This window comes from Rhododendron vialii, chromosome 9a (assembly GCF_030253575.1).
Source record: "Rhododendron vialii isolate Sample 1 chromosome 9a, ASM3025357v1".
Lineage (NCBI taxonomy): Eukaryota > Viridiplantae > Streptophyta > Magnoliopsida > Ericales > Ericaceae > Rhododendron > Rhododendron vialii.
Genome location: NC_080565.1, coordinates 27,161,115 through 27,186,430, shown reverse-complemented (window position 1 = coordinate 27,186,430; position 25,316 = coordinate 27,161,115). Strand labels below are relative to the sequence as shown.

General features: G+C 40.1%; 2 protein-coding genes across 2 annotated transcripts; one reads left to right on the top strand and one right to left on the bottom strand.

Moving 5' to 3' along the window:
- The first annotated feature begins 412 nt into the window (after positions 1 to 412).
- Positions 413 to 12,452, top strand: LOC131302096 (elongator complex protein 2). The gene is made up of 10 exons (XM_058328711.1): positions 413 to 653; positions 826 to 913; positions 5,180 to 5,265; positions 5,852 to 6,005; positions 6,660 to 6,820; positions 6,915 to 7,583; positions 9,509 to 9,830; positions 10,210 to 10,427; positions 10,815 to 10,992; positions 11,877 to 12,452. The coding sequence occupies exons 1-10, from the start codon at positions 516 to 518 to the stop codon at positions 12,371 to 12,373; spliced, it is 2,511 nt and encodes an 836-aa protein (XP_058184694.1). The 5' UTR covers positions 413 to 515; the 3' UTR covers positions 12,374 to 12,452.
- Positions 12,453 to 17,324: 4,872 nt separating this feature from the next.
- Positions 17,325 to 20,351, bottom strand: LOC131302095 (developmental regulatory protein wetA-like). The gene is made up of 2 exons (XM_058328710.1): positions 19,151 to 20,351; positions 17,325 to 18,657 (listed from the first exon to the last, which is right to left on the bottom strand). The coding sequence occupies exons 1-2, from the start codon at positions 20,269 to 20,271 to the stop codon at positions 17,637 to 17,639; spliced, it is 2,142 nt and encodes a 713-aa protein (XP_058184693.1). The 5' UTR covers positions 20,272 to 20,351; the 3' UTR covers positions 17,325 to 17,636.
- Positions 20,352 to 25,316: the final 4,965 nt, after the last annotated feature.

Genomic DNA, 25,316 nt, shown 5'->3' with positions numbered 1-25,316 from the left:
TAGGATTTCAGACTAAATTAGTACCAAGACAAATAAGAGAAAATGACGGCAAATGATGTGTTTCGATAATTCATACCCGCCGATGACATTTTCAGCATTAACAAATGTTCTCAGCATGTCCTTGGCTGATATTAATTATCAAAACACGTCTTGGACTGACATTTTCCCGACAAATAATCTAGGATCATATTAATTTCGGAACTCTTAATCCTGTCCCGTCTTTTTTTAGTCTCCGAATCGAACGAGGCCTAAGTGGATAACCAACCCCATTCAATTGCTAGCCCTTGGGCCGTTGGGGGCTTGCATTAGATTCCATTGGGCTAAAAATAGCCTACATCAGTTTCCAGCCCATTCCTGACATCATTTTCCTTGGGCCTTCTTCTTCTTCGTCTACTCACTACTGTATGCTCTCTCCTCCTTCCTCCGTCGTCCATACAGCCGTTCTCTCTCTCTCTCTGTCTCTCTCTCTCTCGATATACGCGTGCATAGAGAGACGTCATTAAAGCAAGGAAGAGATGTCAAATGGTGCGGTGGAAGTGGAGAGAGTGTTCATAGGAGCAGGTTGCAACAGGATCGTCAACAACGTCTCCTGGGGGGCCTGTGGCTTGGTCGCCTTCGGTGCCCAAAACGCCGTCGCCGTCTTCTGCCCCAAGGTTCTACTTCCAATCACCTAATCTCCTCCTCCTCTTCCTCCTCCTCCTCCTTCTCCTCCTCCTCCTTTCTCTCTCTCTCTCTCTCTCTCTCTCTCTCTCTCTCCATTTTACAATTGCCTCTTCTTTAATAGCTTATTCTCGGGTGTGTTCACTTCTCTATTTGGTTTCACAGACCGCGAAAATTTTAACTACGCTTCCGGGCCACAAGGCTTCAGTGAATTGCACCTGCTGGATCCCAAGCACTAAGTTTGCATTCAAAGGTAGATTCTTTCGTGTGCCTCTGCATCCAAATTAAGCTTATGCACCTGTAGTACTTTTATGGCGATTTTTGTTTGGTCGGAATAATAACCTGTAACCAGGGCGGTCCCCGGAATTTGGAACAGTGGGGTCAATAAGTTGGCTTAGCTTGGATTAATAACGGGCCTTGAAAACTTTTTAGAGAGAGAAAGCTAAACTCAATATTTCATAATTCTCACTTACAATCACAGAAAGCAACGGCCAGGTACTTATACGAAATTACAATCAGATTACAACAAAATTCACATAACACCCCCTAACCGACTTGACCCTCAACTGACTCCACTGAGTTAGTTGGACGACGTGTGCTAGTGGAAGAATCTATTGAAGCTGAGCTGGCACTATTACTTAACACGCCCTTGCAAACTGAGGGTGGAAGATGCCTCAGTTTGTCCTTGAGGAACTGAAAACGTCCAATAGTGAGGGCCTTGGTGAAGATATCAGCAGTTTGCAAAATGAGAGGGAACAAATTGAATGAGTAACTGCTTCTTCACAACTTTCTCACGAATAAAATGAAAGTCAACTTCTACATGTTTAGTCCTTGCGTGAAACACAGGATTTGAGGCCAGAGCTATTGCAGAGATATTATCACACCATATAATAGGAACAGAAGGAACGGAAGCATGTAAATCCTTTAAAACCTGACTCAACCACATGAGCTCAGCTGTGGTGTTGGCCAAAGCCTTGTATTCTGCCTCTGTAGAAGAGCGAGCCACTGTGGCCTGTTTTTTGGCAGACCATGAGATTAGTCCCCAAATAGATACAGAATCCTCCTGTTGAACGTCTGTCTGTAGAATCCCCTGCCCAGTCAGCATCAGTAAAGGCAGAAAGGTGAAGAGAATCCTTTGAAAATGAAAGACCTTGATTAAGAGTCCCTTTAATGTACCGTAAAATCCGCTTAACAGCAGTGAAGTCACTGTCCATGGGGTTGTGCATATGTTGACAAACAGTATTGACAGAATATGATATATCTGGTCGAGTGAGGGTGAGATATTGGAGAGATCCCACAAGTGTTCTATAAAATTCTGGATTAGAGAAAGAGGAATCTGGTTCAGAGGATACAGCAGGTTTAAGAGAAGAAGGAGAGGCACAAGGCCTGCAGTCTATCATACCAGCCTTTGTAAGAAGATCATAAGCATACTTGGTTTGCGATAGAATCACACCAGTGGGTACTTTAACCACTTCAATACCCAAAAAATAGTGAAGTGAACCCAAATCTTTGATAGCAAACTTGGAGCCAAGACTAGTAATAATATGCTGAACAAAACTTGAGTTGGTCCCTGTGATTAGGATATCGTCCACATATACCAACACATATCCAGATCTTGGTTCTGTGAGAGAATAAACAAAGAAGAATCTGCTTGGCTATTACAAAACCCTTGCTGAATAAGACTCTGAGAAAGCATTTCATACCAAGCTCGTGGAGCTTGCTTGAGACCATATAAAGCCTTGTGTAGTTTGCACACATGGGTGGGAAACTGAGAGCTAACATAACCCTGAGGTTGTTTAAGATAGACATGCTCCTTGATAGTGCCATGAAGGAAGGCATTGGAAACATCCAATTGTTTAATATCCCAACCAAAGTGAAGAGCTAAGGACAGAACTAACTTGACCGTAGGTTGCTTCACAACAGGGCTAAATGTTTGTGTGTAGTCAAGACCGTGAGTTTGCTGAAACCCTTGGGCCACTAATCGAGCTTTATATCGGGAGATGCTTCCATCTGAATTCCTTTTGATTCTATAGATCCATTTACACCCTATAGTAGGAGAATTGGGAGGTAAGGGAACTAAAGACCAAGTTCCCTGTTGAAGTAAAGCAGTGTATTCCTCAGACATGGCCTGTTGCCATTCAGGATAGGCCATGGCTTCTTTAAAAGAAGAGGGTTCAGTAGTAGGAGGAGATTGAACAAGTAAAGAAAATGGCTTTTTAGGAACAGAAATACCATTTTTTGACCTAGTAGTCATAGAATGGCTAGGAATAGAAACAAGTCCAGAAGGTGGTGGTGGAGAATTAGGAACAGAAATAGAAGAATGTGAAGAAAGATCAGGAAATGAGGTAGTAGAACTAGTGGAAGGTGAGGAGAGATAACAGGAGAAGGAATAAGAGGAACAGAGGACTGCAAAAAATCAGGAAGTTTGAAATGAGGGACAGAGGAAGAAGAGGAACCAGAGGATGGAGAAGAAGAATCTGACAGAAGTTGGGAGTAAGGAAAATCATTTTCTAAGAATTTGACATGTCTAGAAATATACACCCTCCGAGTGCTAGGATCAAGACACCTATAGCCTTTAGTAGCAAAACAGTAGCCAAGGAAAATACAAGGAGTGGATCTAGGAACAAGTTTATTAGGAGCGTAGGGTCTAAGCCAAGGGAAACAACAGCAACCAAAGGGTTTAAGAAGAGAAAAATCAGGTGCCTGTTTGTATAAAAGATGGAAAGGCACTTGAAAGTGAATGGAGGAGTTTGGTAAATGATTTATTAGATATACAGCAGTAGTGAGAGCTTCTAACCAAAACTTTATTGGTAACTGAGCTTGCTGTAAAAGAGTGATAGTGGTCTCAATGAGATGACCATGCTTTCTCTCAGCAACCCCATTTTGTTCTGGGGTATGGGGACACGTGGTTTCATGAGGAATACCAAACATAGAGAAAAATGCAATCATTAGTTTATTAAGGAACTCACCCCCATTGTCAGTTCTAATAGTTTTAACAGGCAAAGAAAACTGAGTAGAAACAAAGGTCTTGAAAGCTTGGATATGATGTTTAACATCTGACTTTGCATATAAGGGAAACAACCACATGTATTTAGTGAAATCATCCACAATGAGAAGATAGTATTTATAACCAGAGAATGACAGAATTGGAGATGGTCCCCATACATCCATGTGCAAAAGTTCAAAGGGTGATGTGGTGTGAGTAGTGGAAAGCTGAAAGAGAAGCTTATGGCTTTTGGCCTTATTACAAGAGTAACAATCTAAAGTAGTCACATTACCAATAGGTAAATGGTAAGTTTTAGACAATTGATGAAGCAAACCAATATGAGGATGTCCCAGTCTTCGATGCCAAAGAGTAACTGAAGAAGGAAGACTGAGTGGAACTTGAGCAATGTCAGAAGAAGGAAGAAGGGGGTAGAGGCCCTTGTGACAGGTACCCTGATGAAGTACTTGGTGTGTGGCTTTGTCCTGAATGACATACACGTCCCACTCAAATTCTCCAATCTCCAATTTTATAATCACAGAGGGAAAATAAAAGCTACCAGTTGAAAAAATAATCAATTTTGCCCCAAGTTTATGTAAACCACTTTCAAGTTAGAGTCTAGGGTTTAGTTTTACCTAATATTATAGTCATGGCTCAATTGCTCATGGGCCATGGTATTCAAATTTGTTTGGCAAAAAGGATGGAGAGAGGCTGTAGAATAAGAGATAGATCTTGCATCTAAGAGGAAACAAAAGCTCATTCCATGACCCATAGAGAGCTTCATTGTTTTTCCAGATCAGAGAGAGAGATTTTAATGGTTGGAAATTGTGTAATTTCTATTACATACATGGGGCAACCATGAAATCTGTGGGGACTATAAGATTTAACATCACGTACAAAATTTGCAGGGTAAGAATCACATGGTATGGGATATTTGGGGCAAAGTTATCTAAAATACCCAAAACAGTATACATATCCTTGGAGAGATTTCATTTTACCACTCAGTGGGTACCCCACTTGCCACACTATAGGTCTGCCCATACCTGTAACCACCCGCGCTAACTGACTTGCTTAACCCTTAGACCAACGACGTGGCTCAAAAGGTTAAGCTCAAGTTATACATTTGCTGCTCACGAATCCTTATTTACCCATTCTATTTCCATTTCGTAAGCAATGTGGGATCTTACAATGAGTCAGTTAATTTCATTGCACGAATCATCCTATTCCTACTGGACCAGTTGCGAGAGTAACCCATTTCCAAAACAATGGTTACTCCGCAAATTGTTGCATTCAAATGCTGGAGATGCAACGTCTACTATATTCCAATCTCATGTGTAATCGGACCCCAATCAAACAAGTCCCTTGGTTTGTTAATTAGTACAGCAGTTTAAGCTCAAGGGTAGTGAATAATGGTATTGGGTTGTACGTAAGCTGTCAGATGACTGTTTCTGGTAATCTTTATGGGACACAATCGCGTATTTATGCACCGAGAAATATCTGAATTACGTGGTTGTGTACATTGTTTTGTGTTCCTAGTTAAGCATGCGGATCATCATTTTTTACTGTCTGGAGATACTGATGGTGCCATTTTATTGTGGGAGTTGTCTCTTGCAGACCAAAAGGTACATTTCTTGTCTCTTCTTTAAAATTTTTTTATTTTTTTTTGAAGAAAAGGAATGAGAGTAATTTTGTAGTCACTTTATAGTGGCCAATGCACATTTTTGTTAGATTTAAGGTTGATGGGCTATTTAGAAGAACAGACACACGATGAATTATTTTTTGCCACTGTATTTTATTATGACTGATGGAGAGGATATTATAGTTATAGGGGAAGGAAAAGTAGTGTGGATAATGATGTGTATTAAATGCAAGTAATCCAAGTTTGATTCAAGCAGCATAAAACTAGAAAACAATGGGGCAGCTAATTCTGAGTTATATCCAATGGAAATCAAATTTCTTCCATATTGCTTGATAATGTATCGGAGGTAGTAACTGCATGCCTTTGTGAGAGCTGCATTAGCTCTGTAAATATGGAAACTGGTCAGGATGTAGGACTAAACTAAGTTCTTTCCAGGGCTCATAAACAGTAAAGATTTTTCTGGGTCAGTTATTGGAGTTTTGGAATGCATAACTTACTCGAATGTTCAGTCCACAATGTTTTTGGTCCTGTATTACTTACTAGGAGTTTTGTAATGAACGCCTACACAGTGGAGACACGTGTTACAAGTACCACAACCACACAAGAAAGGTGTTACATGCATTTCTGGAATCATGATTTCTGAAACTGATGCAGTATTTGCATCTACCTCTTCTGATGGTGCAGTCTATGTATGGGAATTGATCATCCCGTCTTCGTCTGGAGGTGAGTGATCCCGATTTGTTTGTCTTAGCATACTAAGCCTTATATCAGTTTGAGGATTGAACATTTATCTCACTTATACTTTTACTTAAATGTGTTGTTTATTCGCTTTGTGGAATTATTTGATGTAATTATGGTCTCAACGCGCTTACCAGTTACCAGTTGAGATCAGTTTCTTATGCGACTTAGACTTACGTGCCTTGTTTATTAGCTTTCCATAATTATGTGACCTAATTGTGGTTTTGTAACTTTTGTTTTGGAACAGGTGGTATTGAAACTTATTGTCCCTAATTTTTTTCTATTTGTTCTGCCCTACTCTTTGACTGATGGTTTTGAGTGATCAAGATTTTTTTGTTTAAATTTTCATAAATGCTTAAAGTTCGTACTATGATATTTTCTCTTCTCCTTACCTATTTGCTGTCTATGCTTGTTGATAACAAAAGGATTCCCTATTAGACCAACTTTGTTTGGTGAATATATATTGGCATCCCTTTTTTATGCCATTTTTTCCTTGCTGTATATTTCTGCCCTGATCATCCCCATCTGAGTTTTGCCACAGTTTTTGGTGCGTATAGCATGGGCCATCATCTTATCTTGAATGGATACCAGCATGTGTTTATTTTACTGCCAACTAACCAGTGGGTGTCGTTTCCATAGGTGACTGTAAATTATCATGTCTGGAATCACTGTATATAGGTTCAAAACCTATGGTTGCACTCTCTCTCGCAGAGTTGCCTGGAAGTACTGGGAACCTACTTTTGGCAATGGGGGGTTTGGACAACAAGATCCATCTTTACTGTGGTGAGAGGACAGGAAAAGTATGTTCTATCATACTTGTTTATTATCTTAGATTCTATTGGATTTAATCTTTGCTTTTGCTTGAGTTATGTTCCTGTGTTGTTTATCTGCCAGTTTGTTCGTGCTTGTGAGTTAAAAGGGCATACTGATTGGATCCGAAGTTTGGACTTCTCATTACCCATATGCACAAATGGTCAAATAAATACTCTTTTATTGGTAAGTTCATCTCAGGACAGGGGCATACGTATATGGAAGATGTCTTTACGCAATTCTCTAACTAATTCTAAAAGGAAAGAAGAAATAAGCCTGGCTTCTTATATTGAAGGCCCAATATTTGTAGCAGGCTCATTTTCCTATCAGATATCGTTGGAATCTCTCCTCATTGGACATGAGGATTGGGTGTATTCAGTGGAATGGCAACCCCCTTTGAGTTCAGCTGTAGAAGGGATCGAGTGTGATCAACCGCAAAGTATTTTATCTGCGTCCATGGACAAGACAATGATGATCTGGCAACCAGAAAAAACCACTGGTATCTGGATGAATGTGGTTACAGTTGGAGAGTTGAGTCATTGTGCTTTAGGATTTTATGGTGGGTTATGGAGTCCAAACGGAGATGCTATTTTAGCTCATGGATATGGCGGATCATTCCATCTCTGGAGAAACGTGGGTGTTGATGTAGACAGCTGGCAACCACAAAAAGTTCCCTCTGGACACTTCGCAGAAGTAACAGATATTGCATGGGCCAGGTCTGGTGAATATATGCTGTCAGTCAGTCATGATCAGGTAATATGTGTCCCGTTTCTATTAGAATAATTTAAAAGTGCTTCCTTTTTATGAATGTTCCAGCTAGATGCTTTCGATTGATTGCTGATTTATTGGATGACTTGTTTACCATCCTATATAAATATTTTCCATACATGACCCTGTTAAGTACCCCACGCATGCTGCCTCGAAGAACCTCTTTTAAATTAGTTTCTAGAAACTGTTAAAAAATTTACAAGATGTGATTGAAAACCAGATTAGTTTGATTTGAATGCCCGTTTCCTTTCATATACTCCGTCTCACTCTCCACTGCGTTGCTTTTTACTTCCACCACCTTAGAACGAAATTTTAATTTTGAATGAGCAGGTGCTATTAATAGGGAAATGATATTGGCACTCCAAAAATTGATGCAGTCACTCCAAAAACAAAAGAAAATGGCTTTGGAATTACACTGATTTTGGAGTGCCTGCATCAATTTTTGGAGTGCCAATATCATTTCCCTATTAATATTTCTTGCAACTCTGGATTTGAATGTATTTTTGAACCTCTTGTGACAATAGATTTTGTCTAAACTGTCGGCTATATAAGGCGAAGACCGGAACTTATCTCTCCTAATTGTACTTGCAGAAAAAGCAAGTATACATTAAAAGAAGTAAGCATTTCTTTGCAGGGTTATTTGAATTGGTTGTTCTAGTCAGTAAGTAATGTGTATTTGGGATCTTAATAGAGCTATTTAATTTGAAATAGTTCCTTAAGTTTGTTGTCCATCCCAAAAGAACTGTAGTAAGCAATTTTGCTTGTACCTATGATAGTCTGTCTCGTAGGAGAAAGGAAAAGACCGGATGCAGATTGCATATGTAGTACATGCGACTCCGTATACTTAGTGTTTATGGTCAATGTACTGGATTCATATTTTGTGTTTATGATTAGCTCCTAAATTTAGTAGTATTACATCAATAGCCAATTAGGTGTGTTCATTTTCAAACACACAACCATGCATGCACAGAAACACGTTTTACAGTTACTCTTATCTTTGTTAGGTGGATAAATGTATGGGGTTTCCGAATTACTCCAAACTTTGGGTGTGTTAAATCAAATAGCTATGAGGAAATATGCACACACATTTGCACATATTCATGCACACCTGGACCTATGTTCAATAGTGCAGATTGTCATTTTGTTAAATGCAATAGGATATTAGATTCTAATGCAAATGATGCAATCTCTTGCGTTGAACCCTACTCATTTTGATTGATTCAAAGTATGGTAATGCTTGTCAAGTGCTAAACTAATCAAAGGCTTTAGCATGTGTGAATCTAGGTAGAGCAGTTATTTCAAGAAGTCCTTTCATTTATGAGCAGCATGCATGAGAAATTGAAGCCACTAATTAACATTCCTCTTGGTGCCATCCAGCCCATGGAACAAAGGCGGTTGCTGGTTGGTGATTTTGCAACCCTCTGGCCTTGTTAATAAAGAAAGAATAAAAAGGAGAAACTGCTAAGTTCAAACAAAGAGGTGGAATTAGTTACATTCATACATGAATGATGAATCTCTGACTCAATTGGGCGGAAACAATTTGGCAGCACTTCTTTCAAATCCTTTTTACTGTTCCAATCTGTTTTGATTCACTTAAAAAATATGCTACCATATTCTCCAATATCTCAACCACCTATGTTTGCTGTCATTATCCCGATTACAGGCCACCTCACACACTTAGGTATGTGCATGGACTGACAAGAGGTTTTTGTAAGTGAAATAATTTGTTTAAGTCACCCATTTATTTTGGATATTGGTCCAAGATGAACAGACAGTTCACTTAATTGTTAGATGTTAATATTGAGTGTTGCTGAATTCAACAGATTCCTTTAGTGTGTTCTATGTATAGTTTTATTTTGTTGTACCCAGTCTATGAATTATTGATTTCACGATCTTTTGAAAATTTGCAGACATCAAGAATATTCGCTCCATGGCTTACTGAATCTCATTCGGAAAATAGGGACAGTTGGCACGAAATTGCTCGCCCACAAGTTCATGGGCATGATATTAACTGCGTGACAATCATCAAAGGGAAGGGTAACCACCGTTTTGTGAGTGGGGCTGAGGAGAAAGTTGCCAGAGTATTTGAAGCACCTCTTTCTTTTCTGAAGACCTTAAATCATGCAACGTCTCAACAATCTACCTTTCCTGGAGACCTGCAAACCGATGTTCAGATTTTGGGTGCAAATATGTCTGCTCTTGGGCTTTCACAAAAACCGATTTATGTTCAAGGTAGATCTCTGTGTGCGTGTGATTTAATGCTGTGTGACCTGGTGATAGAATGATGCTACAACATATATGTTTTACACATCGAATGCATCACTCTTTGTGTCTGAATGAAGTGGTAAAGGGTATGTTTCTCAACAAAATGAAGTATCCCATCCACTTTTTGTCTGGAGAAAAAAGTTTTTGTTATCGTCATAATTGTCATTCAGTTTCAATAGCAGTTGTTACGCCCTTCGAAGTTTTTACTTCCTATCATTTTGTCTTTCCTTTAATTGGTTCCGTGTCTCTGGACAAACTCCTATGCTTCATGTTTTTATGTAGATGCTTAATTATTCATGGTTGAGGCAAAATAGAAATGACTTAACAAGCTATTTTTCTTGTGCAGCTGCATCTGAGGCCCCAAATAGAAATGGTAATGAAGGTATGGATACCCTTGAAACTATACCAGATGCAGTTCCAGCTGAACTAACTGAACCTCCCATTGAAGAACAACTGGCTTGGCACACACTATGGCCGGAGTCGCACAAACTTTATGGTCATGGGAATGAGCTGTTTTCATTATGTTGTGACCATGAGGGGAAGCTTGTTGCTTCATCATGTAAGGTACCAAGTTCCATTCCTGTTGTAGTTAGAACTTCATTAATTGATTTCCACGTTCGAGGTTTCTGCTGCGAATTGTGGCGTTGAATATCAGAAAACTAATGTACATTATGCATATCCATCCTGGTTATTCCAATCGACAAATGAATAAAACAGTTTAGGAAATTGCTATTATATCGACATGCCATAGAGTTACATGATAGAGCATAACATCAGCACAAGGATCTAATGGCAACAATGGTGGTAGCATTTTATGTCTCTCACTGAAGATGTAGTTATCACTTCTGATTGTGTCTCCCAGACGGCCCAGACTTTTCTTTTCATTTTTCTTTTCAAGTTTCTTTAAGTGGGAGGGTGTATATTGGTGCTCAAGTATAGTGAATCTTGCAGGCCCAATCTGTGTCAGTGGCTGAAATATGGCTATGGCAAGTGGGAACGTGGAAAGCAGTTGGTCGCTTGCAGTCTCACAGCTTAACAGTGACACAGATTGAATTTTCTCACGATGACAATTTTCTTTTGGCTGTCTCTAGGGATCGCCAGTTCTCTGTTTTCTCAATCAAACGATCAGGTATATATTCTTTTGTCTCTGGAGTCGGGAAAATTTTCTGTTCAACTTGTTAATTAATTGATCCAATACAGCACATGGAATTACTTGTTTTTCTTACTGTTGAAGCAATCTTTAGACACTCGAGCCACCAAAAGATGACATATGGTGGACCTTAATATTATTAGCATGCAAATTTTGGCTTTCTGAAGTTTGGTTAAAAGAAAATAGGAAAGCTAAGCCATAACTTCCTGGTGATTCATTTCTAAAAGTTTAGTGAAAAGGTGGTTCAAATAGCACAACCGGAACTCCACCCACCACATCACATATAACTCCCCCTCCCTAACTGTTAGCCACTTTGATCATCCTTTTTCAGTTTTAACTTAATGGATTGATGTTTTAGGACAAGTACATGTTCCAAATCCCTTTGCCTTGGTATGTAACTATACAGAATGCCAAGCGTTGGCCCTGGGAATGTATGTTTTAGATAACAAACCTGTCATTTTGTACTCACCATTGGGCTTGTTTGTATGCCTGTGCATATGGGTCGCTGATTAGAAAAATTATCCCTTCCATTTCTGTTTCCCTTAGTAAGTGATTATATGTTTCCCTTAGTAAGTGATTATATGGAGCATGGATGTGTGTTTCAGAATTATAACGCTTTTATTTTCTATTGGGCTCGTTTGAATGCTTGAGGAAGTGGACTTTCTTGCACAGGAATTGTCATGTCTGATATAATTCATGTGATACTAGTAAATTGTCTCCAACTGATTCTACTCATCATAACGGGACTACGTAATTGTTGGGTTCTCATCGTAACAATGTTGTGTGATGCATGGTACATAAATGTTCCACTTCACCTTATTTGCTACTCATAGTAGCTCCTTGGTCACGCTTCCGTAATCTAGGTGTTGACGAAATGGATTGCCAGCTTCTAACAAGACAGGAGGCGCACAAAAGAATAATATGGTCATGTTCTTGGAATCCATTTGGTCACGAATTTGCCACCGGTTCAAGGGACAAGACCGTGAAAATCTGGGCCATAGAGAAGGGATCTTCAGTTAAACAGCTCATGGCTCTGCCCCAGTTCAACAGCAGCGTCACTGCCCTATCCTGGGCTGGTCTTGATCGTCTGAGCAATAACGGATTGCTTGCAGTTGGGATGGAAAATGGACTCATTGAATTGTGGAGTCTTTCTGTTAACAGAACTGGAGATGGTTGTCTAGCAGTGCCAGGTGTAACTGCTGGTCTTGCCACGCGGTTAGATCCATTTTCGTGCCATGTTTCGACTGTGCACCGTTTGGCGTGGAGGAATTCTGAGAAGAGTGCAGATTCTAGGAGCATGGAGCTTGCATCCTGTGGAGCTGATCATTCTGTGAGAGTGTATGAGGTAGATCTTGGTTGATTGATAAAAACTAACTTTTGTATTTTAGATTGACGGGATTCTGTCTAAAATCAGTTTAATGTAGAACTTTCTTTTCATACGGTTTTGTTTGGAACATGTGAAAGGTTATGAGAAAGGAAGATTAAAAAAAATGGAGAGAGTACGGATTTGTTTTTGGGTTCGATTAGGCAAAAAGGGTGTCGGTTTTTTGAATCCAACCAGGTAAAAAATGAGAAATGTTTCAACTTTTATCCACTAACTTTTCAAAATAGGCACTTATTAAGGGACAACCCAATATGAAATATTGGACTGTAAACAAGGGACGGATGAAGTACTACAAGCAGAATTTTTCTGTTTATTTTCCCTTCTTTCCTCAAGCTACCAACGTTCCATATATATTCTTCCTACTGACATTGTATTTGCTGTGTTTTGGGGCAGACCCTAAAAATTTCCAAAAATGCTAAAGCCACAGCCAATGGCCGGGAACCAACTGTTGTGCAGGGCCACTCCGGGTCTTGCACGGATTATCTGAGCCGTTTAATAATTTAAAAAAAAAAAAAACGAGTGGGCCTGTAAAAAATCAGCTAAGTCAGTTCGATACCTCGTCTTGTTCTTTCTAATCTTTTTTTTTTTGTTTTCCGACTAATGCTCTTATTGCTGGATATGGATTCGAGTCAAGGGCATCAGTCTCCTCTTCTCTATGAAAAGTGGGGTGAAATGTCTGCAGAGTGTGGAACATGCCTTCAATTAGGGCCGAAAAGGCGACTTAGAATTTGGGGCTATGGAATATTTGAACGTTGAAGGCAGCTGATTATTCTGACTTGCCTTCTGTATATCGTTACAAAAGGGTGCCATCATCTCCCAACCACGCCAAGTATTTCGATCAACCAGGACCCCACCAGGCTTCCATTACTGAAAAGGAAATTTAAAGCTAATTAACATTTATGAAGTGTAGAAAATTGGTCTTTCTTTGTTTCCTCTGGAAGGCCGGTTTTTGCTTAAGTCTCAATACGGAAGCCAAAAATATTTAATGGGAAGATTCCGTGACAAATAAATAAACTAACGCCAGTAATATGCTATCTTGGGATATTGGATTTGGGAGTCGGGGATGCTTTGCTGTGGGGCTGCACCACGGGGCTGTAGGGCGGCCAAAGCGATGACGTTTTGGCCTCCCTCATTTTGGACCGCCTGTATGACAAAAAATGACATAAATGTATGACTTGTTTTCAAATTTATTGATGTCTGATCAAAATAATTTTTTTAATCTACTGATAATGTGAACGAGGCCTACGAGACAAGCGGTTTGGATCATCTTGTTGTGGTCTCGGTACGCGCCTAAGAAATAGAAACGTGTTGAGGTTTGAATGAGGGATGTCAAAACCACGTTTTGGCAGCGCAGATGGGTGGGGCATCAATGAAGAGCTTGACTGAAGCTCTTTTTGTGATGTGGGGTTCTTTTTATTTATATGGGAGGGTTCGGTTCTGAAAATGAAAAGAAGAAAAATTCCCTACAGGGAAGACCCCTTTTTTTTGTGTTCCTTGGTTAGTTATTAGTATTACTACTAGTTTTTCACCCCCCCCCCCCCCTGTTTTTGGTCAATGGTTAGTTATTACTGGCCTGTTTCCTCTTTTCGCGCAGCTGATTCAGTTCTCAATTCTTTTCCACCTGCTCGGGAGTGTAACATAGCTTTCTAGAAGGAAGAAGTCAGCCCCAGCCCCAGGATTAGTTAGAATTGGTTGGCGGGTTTATTCCCTCTCTACCAAGAAAGTAATTTCTTGTGAATTTTCTAGTCTCGTCGTGATGACCTTGCCTTTGAGAGGATCCATCGAGGTGCAAGTGAACTGATCCCGAACACTCCTGACCGTCTAAAAAAAAAAAGGAAGGAAGAAGTCTCTCTCATTACTTAAATAAGCAGATTCTAGTATATGTGGCCCTTGATGATAAAAGCCAAATGAGCTGAAAGGATATGCAAAGCAATAATATTCTACTATTTGCACAAACCCATGATATTTCTTCAAGTTACAAAATCTCTGTCTCTGGTTGCGTGTAACGTACCTTAAATGGATAGGAAACACTTGGACTTGAGCTTCAGCTTAGCCTGACTATAAGAAATGGTGGCACGGGGAAAAGGGAACAGCTGCAAAGGGATGCATAATTTAATGATGGAACTTGTGTCGAAGACGCAAAGAGGAGAGGCCCCGAATTCGACACATTCCATGTTTTATGTCGACCGAGAAAAAGATGTAAACAATATATCCGGCAGGACTTTTACCCATACCCTTTTCCTTGGTAAATACTCCGTATCAACCCTTTTCTTTGGGTCCCGGAATTAGTTGAGGTTTTGGCATATTGTTTATCCTTTCTTTTTTTTCCCTCGGTCGTTACGGATAGAGTTTTGTGAGGAAAATAAAGATTGTAATTTTGATTAGGAAAAATAAAGAGCAAGGTTGGAGATGCTACTCCATTTGTCCCAATTTGTTTGTCTATTTTTTAAATTTAAATTTTTTTTAAGAAACACAATGATTACTCTTGAAAAGCTCGGCTTTTCCAAAAATTCTCTCACTTTTCAGCAAGAGAGTGCACGCTTTCCCATGCGCAATACTTTTAAAAGAGAAGGGACATTAATGAAACTTACATTAGTCAATTTTAAATTGGACAAATAATTTGAAACATTATAAAGTAAAAAAAAAGACAAACAAAATGGTACGGAGGGAGTACAATCTTGCAGGGCTAATTCCTACAGAGTTTTGTCCCGGCTTTAAACTTGCCGAATTAGTGAACAATGAGATTGATAGATCGGTTCAAGTACGCATAAACTAGCTGGGATTATTGAAAAAAACTTACTGTAATTGTTAGTACGAGTCAGCAACACGGACTCTGTTGGACGGTTGGGGCAAAGATAGATGGTGGATGTGTGAGAAAGGACAGCTTTTGCAGGCTGCTAATCATCCTAATCTTAAAGTTGCCACATCAGCAATGAATCATCCATCATCCTAATCTTAAAAGGGAGAAATTTATTCACCAATCAGCCGTGAACAGCAGCTTCTTTACAGAAGTAATCAATTGTGATCGTTCAGAACACTGACGGTACGGAGAAAAGTTACTTTTTTCGGAAAAAGTTCATTAAAATTCGAACCGTCACGATTAGCACCGTAAACAACGCCGTGAAAAAGATTTTCTCTAATCTTAATCAGCCCCTCTCTCAACGCTGACAATTAATTAAGATGAAGATATTGGAGTAGTAATAGAAACCTCGTACACTATCAGGCATAGTTTAATGACTAATTAATAAGCAACCAACTGTTAAACAGAACACATAAAGTAAATGTACAGTCACATGAGGATCAAAGTAGTGATGGAATAGTATATATATATGGCCAGCTTACTTAGAAAAAAGTAACTGTAAAATAAGCCACAGCACATGCAAGGACACGACAGAGAAACGTAAGAGGTACTTATATAAGCAAAATTGGGAGATGATCTGCAGGGATTGAATGGCCATTTGTGGGTCCTTTTTTAGCTCACTTTGATGACGAACACTTTTTTTTTTTTTTGTTGAAAAAATTAAGTTGGCCCACCGAATCGAAAATCTTTTACATCAAGATAAATGCGTTGCAGTATTGTGAGTTTATTGAGATCTAATCAAAGTGGAGTAATTTTTGCTGCGGTATTGTGTCTATTGAGATCTGATCAAAGTAATTTTTGACATTGTTAACGTTCTTGGCAAGTTCTAAAAGAGAAAATAAAAAAGAGAGGCCTAGACAGCACATATCCAAGCAAATTTTCCCTACTCTGTGAAGAGAATACTTTTACCGGGGAAGATAGATATTCTTTCTTTTCTATGATTGATGTCCTTCAATAATGTGATTTACATCCATAGTTTTCTATATTATCTTTTGAGAATAAATGCTTTATACGACCGGTGTAAACATTTGTTTCTTTCAAATCAATTACATCACGCCACATTGCAAAACAGTGATCCCAATCAATAAAACATGGCAACATGGCGCAATATAATTAATTTAAAGGAAACAAATGTTTACACCGACGGTGTAAAAAATTTAATCTCTTTATCTTTTTATCCCAAGTGTTACTCCTCTGTCCTGTATAAGAACTAAGTGAGCAAAACGGTACACCTAAGTCATGAGCAGATTCTGTTCTGACTAAGCAAAGAATGGAGTAACTAATATGACTCACCACAGGCCTTGTGGGACTCAGGGATGAACAAATTATACTTCCATTTTTTGTGATGCTCAGATTAGACGAAACCGATTACAGAGGTAAAAGGAAAGCCATGTGCTCAGAGACACCCACGAAAATAGGGGGACAAAACGATTGTCGAAAATAGTGATCAAAGACAAACTTCACCCTGAAATATATCGAAACAACTTAGAGAAGAAAACAAATTTGCCATGACAAAAAAACAGGCTTCGGGATGCTAAACAACCACCCGGAATGGTGAAATCGCGATTTCCTTCCAAACAGAAAACAATTACGCCAAAGATTACCACTTAACCATTGCTCAGATGCAGCACTTCAACTCAACAAATTCGCGATTGCAGATTCTGGGCCTGAGTACCAGACTAATTTTGGTGAAGAACTTGTAATCCTGGGAGTTTTGCTTGATACAGTTCAAAGAAATCGAGGAGTATGACTACAGGGGTGGGTATATAAACAAGATCAGGGAACAACAAATGAATCAACGATTTCCAAAACAGGTATTGCCAACTAGTGGATCATCTACAAGGACGAACAATAGAATTTTCTTTTATCAGATCGACAAGGCTGGTGGAGGAAATGGTGAGAAATGGAGGTGGACAATTCTACGACAGGTGAAAGAAAATTAAGAGTGAAAACGTCTGCTTCTGTCATCATGTGTTAAAAGTTACAGCCGCACGGGTAACTTGATATGCAGAGAGCTAACCAGCAACATCTAGTGCATGCACATGACACATACACCTGAAGCACATATTTTACTCGAAAGCTCTTGCTACTCTATGTTACATTTATTCAATTATCAATATAGACTGAACAGACCAACATATAAGTACGAACTTTTACAGTATAACCTCATATGACACACGTTTCGGTCCATAACAACAATATCAAGATACCATACAAGTAAAAAGACACTAAAGAAAACCGAAGTTTCTTATTACCCATCACAAATACATACCACAAACGAATACCCAATAAAATTGACATGTACTATAGTTGAAAATGCAAAAGATAAGCCAAACCCGTTGCTGCAAAATTGTTCCTTCCTGCTGCACAACCCATCTGTCACGGCTGTGAAGTCCGAATCTGCTGCTTGGTGTTGTCTGCAGGCAATTGAGTTGAAGTTTCAGGTAAAGCCATTGCAGGGCCCGAGGTCATGGTTTGATATTGAGCAGCCAATTGGGGTGCCATAGCCTGAGGGTAGTACATTTGGGCAGGATCAACAAATTCATAGGCATAAGCACCAGTATTCCCTGAATTAGGAGCAACAGATTGAGATGGATGAGGATGATGAATCTGAGTGAAACCAACATATTGCTGATGATGTTGAGTTGAAGGCGCTTGAACTAAAGGCTGGGCAACTGGGGCTGCAGTTCTGTACATTCCTGTTGCCATTTCAGGTTTAGAAGAGGCAGGAGGGTTTCTCGCGGTAGTGTAAGATGAAGGGGGAGGCATTGGCATCACAGAATTAGGCAGCGGAGGGATTTGAGGGCGGCTAGAAGTGGTGTTCGTAGTGGCTGCTTCATTATAGTTTGGTTGCTGGACAACATAGTTATATGGCTGAGCTTGTCTGGCAGTAGGCATATAGTACATGGATTGGTGGTACTGCTGATCGAGCGGGTGTAGGGTTTGTTGCTGGGGAGGGTATATTTGGTAGTATGACGGGATTGGCACCGGTCCACTAGGGTGAGGGTGAATGTAATGAGCACCCGCCTGAAGAAATTGTTGTTGATTCAATTGTTGTTGTTGTTGATTCAATTGCTGCTGTTGATTCAATTGCTGCTGCTGTTGTTGATTCAACTGCTGCTGTTGGTGATTTTGTTGATTCAATTGCTGCTGTCGGTGGTGTTGTTCATTCAATTGCTGCTGCTGCTGCTGCTGCTGCTGCAGCTGCTGTTGTTGCAATTGCTGATGGTGTAGGTCAAATTGGTTTGGCAATAGGTATCCAGAATCCTGAAGTTGTTGCATCTGAACTCTAGAGTTTGGATCAGACAACTTCGGATCAACCGGAAAGGCATTTTGAGCAACCTGTTCCTGATAAATCAACGGTCTTTGGCGAGACAACGGATTTGTTAAACTACCATCACTGTCCACAATAACCAACAACAAAATTCCCAAGATCAGTATAGATGATCAGGGTTAGTCTAAATTCATTAGGTCCCCTTGATAATAAAACAAGCAGCCCCAATTCAGCACAAGATCAAATCAAAGATTGTAAATATAAGAAGCCATATACAGTGATTGCAATTCAAATCTTTTAAACCCTCGTATTTGCTAACAATCCATAAGGATAATCACAAATACAAAAATACCAACAAACAAAATATAATCAGAGTTCCCACCCCCACCCAAAGTTGAAACCCTAGATCCGCCAAGCAAACGCATATATGTGTACAGATGAACTGCCAGACTTTCGATTAACGAACTACAGTATAGTTTCCCCCATATTTTGTTTTTGCTGAAGTTGTTTCAGCTAAATGGTATTTTTACTGATGCATGTGAGAAGAAGAATGACCTGTCTAGAAATTCGTAGAATTTGGGTGTTAGTCCATTTATTAGTAAATTTAGCTTGGTGGTACCTTGAAACTGAATCTGGTGAAGCCAAATCGAGTCCACCAGTTGGTTTGCCCTGGAATTGCGATGGCTGCGGCTGTGACTGTTGAGGTAATTTTCGATACCCAAACCCTATCCCCTCTCCTGATCTCTCATCGTCCGAGAAAACCCGGTTCGCATACTCACCCGAAAACCCCCCAACCGCCGCCACGACACCACTGGGGGGCGAAGACGCAGCAGGAGGAGCAGCAGCAGGAGCCGCAGCAGCAGGCGCCCCAACAACAACACTCAAATGAGCAAACTGCTCCTCAATTCCAAGCCTCTGATCGTCCGCCGTCGCCGTCGCCGCCGCGTGCACCCTGATCGGCGGCAGGTTCGCCAGGGACGGCGACGACGACGTCGACCCGAACGACGACGACGTCTCAAGCATCGGCGAGTCCGGCACCGAGTGCACGCTCACCCCTCCTCCCTTCCCCCCCTCCTCCCCGTCCTTCCCCGCGGCCCTCACCGGAGCCGAATTCGATTTCCCCAAAACGTCGTCGTCGTCGTCTAACCCTAGCAAGCAATCAACCGACGCCGACTCGGAAAACCCCCTATTAGACGATCCATTCAGCGCGTTTACAAACCAGTCCTCCGACTTGGTCGAGTCTTCCAACAAGGACCCAATCGAGTCGGGCTTGGACGGGAACAAAAACAGACGGAGGCGCGAGGACTTGGAGCCGGAACTGACGGAGGAGTTCGACAAACGGTCGTACTCCTCGATCATGTTGTCGAGGTCCTCGTCGGTGGTGACGGAGATCAAAGAGTCGAGGTCTTCGTTGGGGAGCTGGTATTTGAGAGTGAAAGGCTGGTTATTGAGGAGGGTCTTGGAGAGGCGGCGGGTGAGGTCGGGGAGGGAGGAGTAGCGATCGGTGAGGACGATGCGGGTGTCGCCGCCGACGTAGCAGAGGGACTTGTCGTGGGGGCGGGGGACGATGTGGCCGCCGTAGCTGCACATCAGGCGGAGCTTGGGGGTGGGGAGGGCGGAGGCGGGGAAGGGGGGCTCGTCCCAGGAGTCGGTGTTGCGGGAGCGAGGGGAGGAGTCGAGTGAGTCGGGGTAGGTCGGGGCGGAGAGGGGTGGAGCTGCGGCGGGCGGCGGCGGCTCCATTTGGGTTTTTTTTTTTAGTGGGTGGGGTGTTTTCGCGTGAGGAGAGAGAGAGCGAGAGGGGGAGGGGGTAGTGGGAGTTTGACGCGCTTTATAGTTGGCTTCCAACAGCTGTTTTCTTTTCCTTTTGTTAATTAGAAAATTCTTACAAAATTTTGTGCATGTACTAATTTTTTTTTTTTGTAATTTTTGCAATTCTCAAATTATGAAGGGAATTAATTTTGTCACTTATTTTTTTTTAATATCACCCCATCTTCACAAAATAAATCATCTAATCAATACACAAAGGGAAGTGACATTAACAAAAAATAGAGTGGCAAAATCACTACCTATTATTAATCACATTTTAAAAAATGGGTGCGACTTTATTTTCGCACTCACCTTCTAAAGTGCATTCGATGATTTGGAGAGTGCGAATATCAATTCATTCTTCTTCTTTTTTAATCCGAAAAGGGGGTGGGTGGGGTGGCCCTTATCAAATAAAGTGCTAGTTATCTACTCTATCAATTGAGTTAGGAAACAACTTCTTTCTGTATTTATGTACTTTTATCGGGGGAAAAAATAGACGTGAAAATGTTTGCCATGCTCGTGTCCTGCTTAATAAAGGAAAATATGTACTTTTTATGTCTCAAATTGTTGGTTCCATACGAAGAATCGTGCAATTTCGCCATCAAAAAATAAAAATTATCTTGTTCAGAATGTTTGATTTTTTTTTTCACCATATTAAACTATTAATTAACTCATGAAGTATTTCATATAATGTAACTATTAAATTTCATTTTCACATTAATTAATACTCCCCTCCGTTACACAAAGGTGATTCAGGCTCCGTTTCGCTTTCTCTGAAAATATTCTTTTTCAAAAAGAAGGTAATTTTAAATTCAAATATAATGAAAAATAATTTTTTGAATTTTTTCTGCAACGTTTAAATATAATGATCATCTATTAAACAAGATCCATATTTGCAAGAAAATTATTTGTATAAACATATGATTTTTGAGCTTAAAATTACATTTTTTTTCAAAGAAAATTAAGTAAGAAAGTGGAACGGCCCCTCAATATTTCATTTTCATTCTGGAATGTCTCAAGAAAATTGTTATTCCGAAAAGTTTCCAAAAAAGTAATGCAATATTCCCATTTTGCCCTTCTTCTTTTTCTTACCTTAAGGTAGGATTTCAAAAAACATTCTAAAGGGGCAAAATTGAAAAATTAATGCAAAGTATTATGTAGTAACTATTTATACTATATACTATAAGAATGTAGTCACTTAAAATAAAATAAATCTCTCTTCTACATGGGATTTTCTCATGTTTTCATCACACTTTTCACAAAATGTGAAATATATACTTCACTGTGCATGCCCGTGCCTGAAGGCACGGCACAACACGTTTCTGTCATACGCTTGGTGATAGGGGAGAGAGCAAGGGAAAGGGATGTGCTGGTCCTGTAATAATTTGATCACATTGTTACCTAGGGAAAGGGATGTGCTGGTCCTGTCTAGTGATCTAATCAAACAATACCATTCAAACGAAAGAGAAATAAAGTCGACAACAATTAAACTCCCTATTGGAATACTTTTAAGTTACATATGTTAAACTCCTCGTAAAGCTTTTAAAAAGTGTTAAATTCACTTGACCGTGCCCCCAACATTTCCCCTGGTAATGGATACTTCCTGTGGCGTGTCCAGACATATCTCCACGTGTTTTCGTCGTGTCACGTGTTCTCGCAGTGTCGGACCACAAAAAAGGGCTAATTAACTCCCCCTATTTTCACTCTGTCAAACATGAATTTTAAAAAACACAAAGTGAGTATCTTTGAAAGACAAATAACAAAAGTAATAGCTCGCCAAAATTCTCATTTTCAGATACTATAAAGGGAAACTATCTTCTGATGTGTGGTACTCAGTGGAATGACATTAATGGCTCAGACTTCGGAATCATGATAGCTACAAAAAATCAAAATTGAAAACTGATACATACATATTTAGAATAAAAAAAAACAGCATAAGCCCCAAAGTCCGATCATATGAGAGTATGCACGGACTAAAATTAGTATGAAAGTATGCACGAACAAAAATCTATATTATAAACCCCGAACACTGTTTCATGAATTTTCGTGATTTCTTTAACCGGGTCTTTAATTTCTGCTTATTCAATCATGGAATCGTTTGCTACTAATCTACAGGACTTCCGTCCATCATGTGAAATTTTTTACACAATTACATTTATCCAATTGCATTCATCCAATGTCTACACAATTGCATTCATGGTCACGTGGACAATTTTCTATTCTTAAAAAACAATAACGCGGATAAAAAAATTGGTATGGAGTTAAGATATGCAGAAGAGGCTTTTGTCAAGCAACGTTCCAGGATCAAATGGTTAGCTTTAGGAGATAACAATACTAGATTTTTCCACCAAAAAGTATGTGATCACCGAGCTAGGAACACCATCTTGAGTTTACAAAATGGTGACGGTCTAATTTTGGAAGATCCAGCGGCAATTAGATCTGAAATTCTGGGTTACTATGAAGGGTTGCTTGGTACCCGTTTTTGTAATAGAATTGATGCTAAAATCCAACTTCAAAATGCTATGCTTTCTAAAGTTTCTGATGTTCAGAAAGCTGTGTTGATTGCTCCTGTTTCTGAGGCTGAAATTAAGAAGGCTTTGTGGTCTATTAATGGGGATAAATCCCCAGGCCCAGATGGTTATACCTCCCTCTTTTTTCAGAAGAACTGGCAAGTGGTGGGTGCTGATTTGATTGCTGCTATTCAGTCATTCTTTGTGTTCAGTATCATGCCCCCAGCTTGGAATGCTACAGCCATTTCTCTTGTTCCTAAGGTCCATTCTCCTACCTCTATCAAAGACTATAGGCCTATTTCTTGCTGTAATGTAGTGTATAAATGCATTACTAAGGTGTTGGCTAACAGATTACAACCTCTCCTCCCTAGTCTTATCAATCAATCTCAGTCTGCTTTTGTTAAGAACAGATCTATAGTGGATAATGTCTTGCTCATGCAAGAACTAGTCAGGGGCTATCACAGGGATGATGGTGAGCCTAGGAGTGCTATTAAGATTGACTTGATGAAGGCTTATGATTTAGTGGACTGGTCTTTCCTCTTTGACATTATGCACCTAATGGGCTTTCCTTTTGCATTCATTAATTGGGTCAAAAGTTGTGTCTGTTCAGCTAAATATTCTGTTGTTATCAATGGGTCTTTGGAAGGTTATTTTCAAGGTATGAGAGGTTTGAGACAAGGTGACCCTCTGTCTCCTTACCTTTTCCTCTTTGTGATGGAAGCATTTACAGCTCTTCTTCATTCTAGAGTGGAAATGGGTCCTTTTAGTTTCCATCCTAAATGCAGAAGTATAGGCCTGACTCATCTAGTGTTTGCTGATGATCTGTTCATTCTGTGTGGTGCTTCTCAAGACTCTTTCAATCTTATTAACCAATTGTTGATAGATTTTTACTCTTTCTCTGGTCTCAAACCTAACATACACAAGAGCTCTGTATTTTATGCTGGGGTTTCTGAGACTGTCAAGCTGGCTTTGAGTTGCATTCTGCCCATCCCTGAAGCTCACCTCCCTGTCAAGTACCTTGGGGTTCCTCTCATATCTTCTCGATTAAAGGCTGCTGACTGTTTGATTCTTAAGGAGAAAATTCTGAAACGGATTCAGGGGTGGTCAAATAGGCCAGTTTCATATGGAGGTAGAGCACAGCTCATACAATCAGTGCTCTTTTCTGTTCAAGTATACTGGAGCTCCATCTTTGTTATTCCTAGCAAAACTATCAAAGAAATTGAGAGTACTCTGATGGCTTTCCTTTGGTCAGGTTCAGAGATGAAGTCCTCTGCTGCCAAGGTTAAATGGGACCATGTTTGCAGCCCTAAGAAGGAGGGTGGTCTTGGTTTTAGGAGGATAAAGGAATGGAATAAAGCCACAATGCTTAGACACCTTTGGGCCATTTGCAATAAAGCTGACTCTCTCTGGGTGAAATGGATACATACTTATATTATAAAAGGTCAATGTTTTTGGTCCATGGACATCCCGAGTGATGCCTCATGGACAATGAGAAAGGTGTTGAATCTTAGGAGTTTAGGTCAAACCCTCATCAAGTATCAGATTGGGAATGGTCAGAATACTCACTTATGGTTGGATAATTGGCACCCTCTTGGTCCCATTTTTAAAAGATTTGGTGCGAGTGTTGTGTACAATCTTGGCAGGACTTGGTCGGCAAAGGTTTCCTCTATTATTCACAATGGGGCTTGGAGATGGCCTAGGCAAAGGAATAGGGTTACTCAATTTATAGTTGCTCACACCCCTCCAGATTTTCAGCCTAACTGCTTACAAGAAGATTCAGTTGTGTGGCTCCCTCATCCCAATGGCTTTTCAGTTTTCTCTGCATGGGAAGCTATCAGGGTAAAACTCCCAGTACAGGATTGGGCTCAGGTGGTTTGGTATAAACAAAATGTCCCTAAGTGGTCCTTCATTGTGTGGTTGGCTGTTCAACAAAAGTTGAACACTAAAGATAGACTTTTGAGGTGGGGGATGACTGTGGAAGGTGACTGCAGTTTTTGTTCCAATGGCCAGGAAACTCATCATCACCTCTTTTTTCAGTGCCCTTTGTCTCTCTCGGTGTGGGATAGAATGTGGAGAAGGTCTTCAAGCGATCAAATGCCCTCTACCTTGCCGGAAGTCATTGTTTGGTATATCCAGTATGTGAAAGGAACTAGCTTTAGAAGTTTGCTTCTGAAAACTGTTTTAGCTGCAACGGTGTATAATCTTTGGTTAGAAAGGAATCAACGGGTGTTTAATCAGAATGCCTCAACTCAAGATCAGATTATACGTCGAACTTTTTCCTGTGTTCAAGAATCTTTGTGTTTGAAGAGGGGTCTTGACCGAACTCAGCTGAACAGAGACCTTTGCAATAGTTGGGGACTTACATATAGGATTTTTGATGTATAGATTTCTTTCTAGTTTTTCTTGCTCATTTTCAGTTGGCATTAGGTCTGTTTTTTCTGATGTATAGTTGCCTTGTTCTTTACGGGG

Bases quoted from the DNA above. Each gene is read 5' to 3' on its own strand.
- LOC131302096 (XM_058328711.1), top strand. From the start codon at position 516: ATGTCAAATGGTGCGGTGGAAGTGGAGAGAGTGTTCATAGGAGCAGGT. The intron at 914-5,179 runs GTAGATTCTTTC...TTGTGTTCCTAG, and splicing joins CACTAAGTTTGCATTCAAAG to TTAAGCATGCGGATCATCAT. The intron at 10,428-10,814 runs GTACCAAGTTCC...TGAATCTTGCAG, and splicing joins TTGTTGCTTCATCATGTAAG to GCCCAATCTGTGTCAGTGGC.
- LOC131302095 (XM_058328710.1), bottom strand. From the start codon at position 20,271: ATGGAGCCGCCGCCGCCCGCCGCAGCTCCACCCCTCTCCGCCCCGACC. The intron at 18,658-19,150 runs GTACCACCAAGC...TATTGTGGACAG, and splicing joins TCACCAGATTCAGTTTCAAG to TGATGGTAGTTTAACAAATC.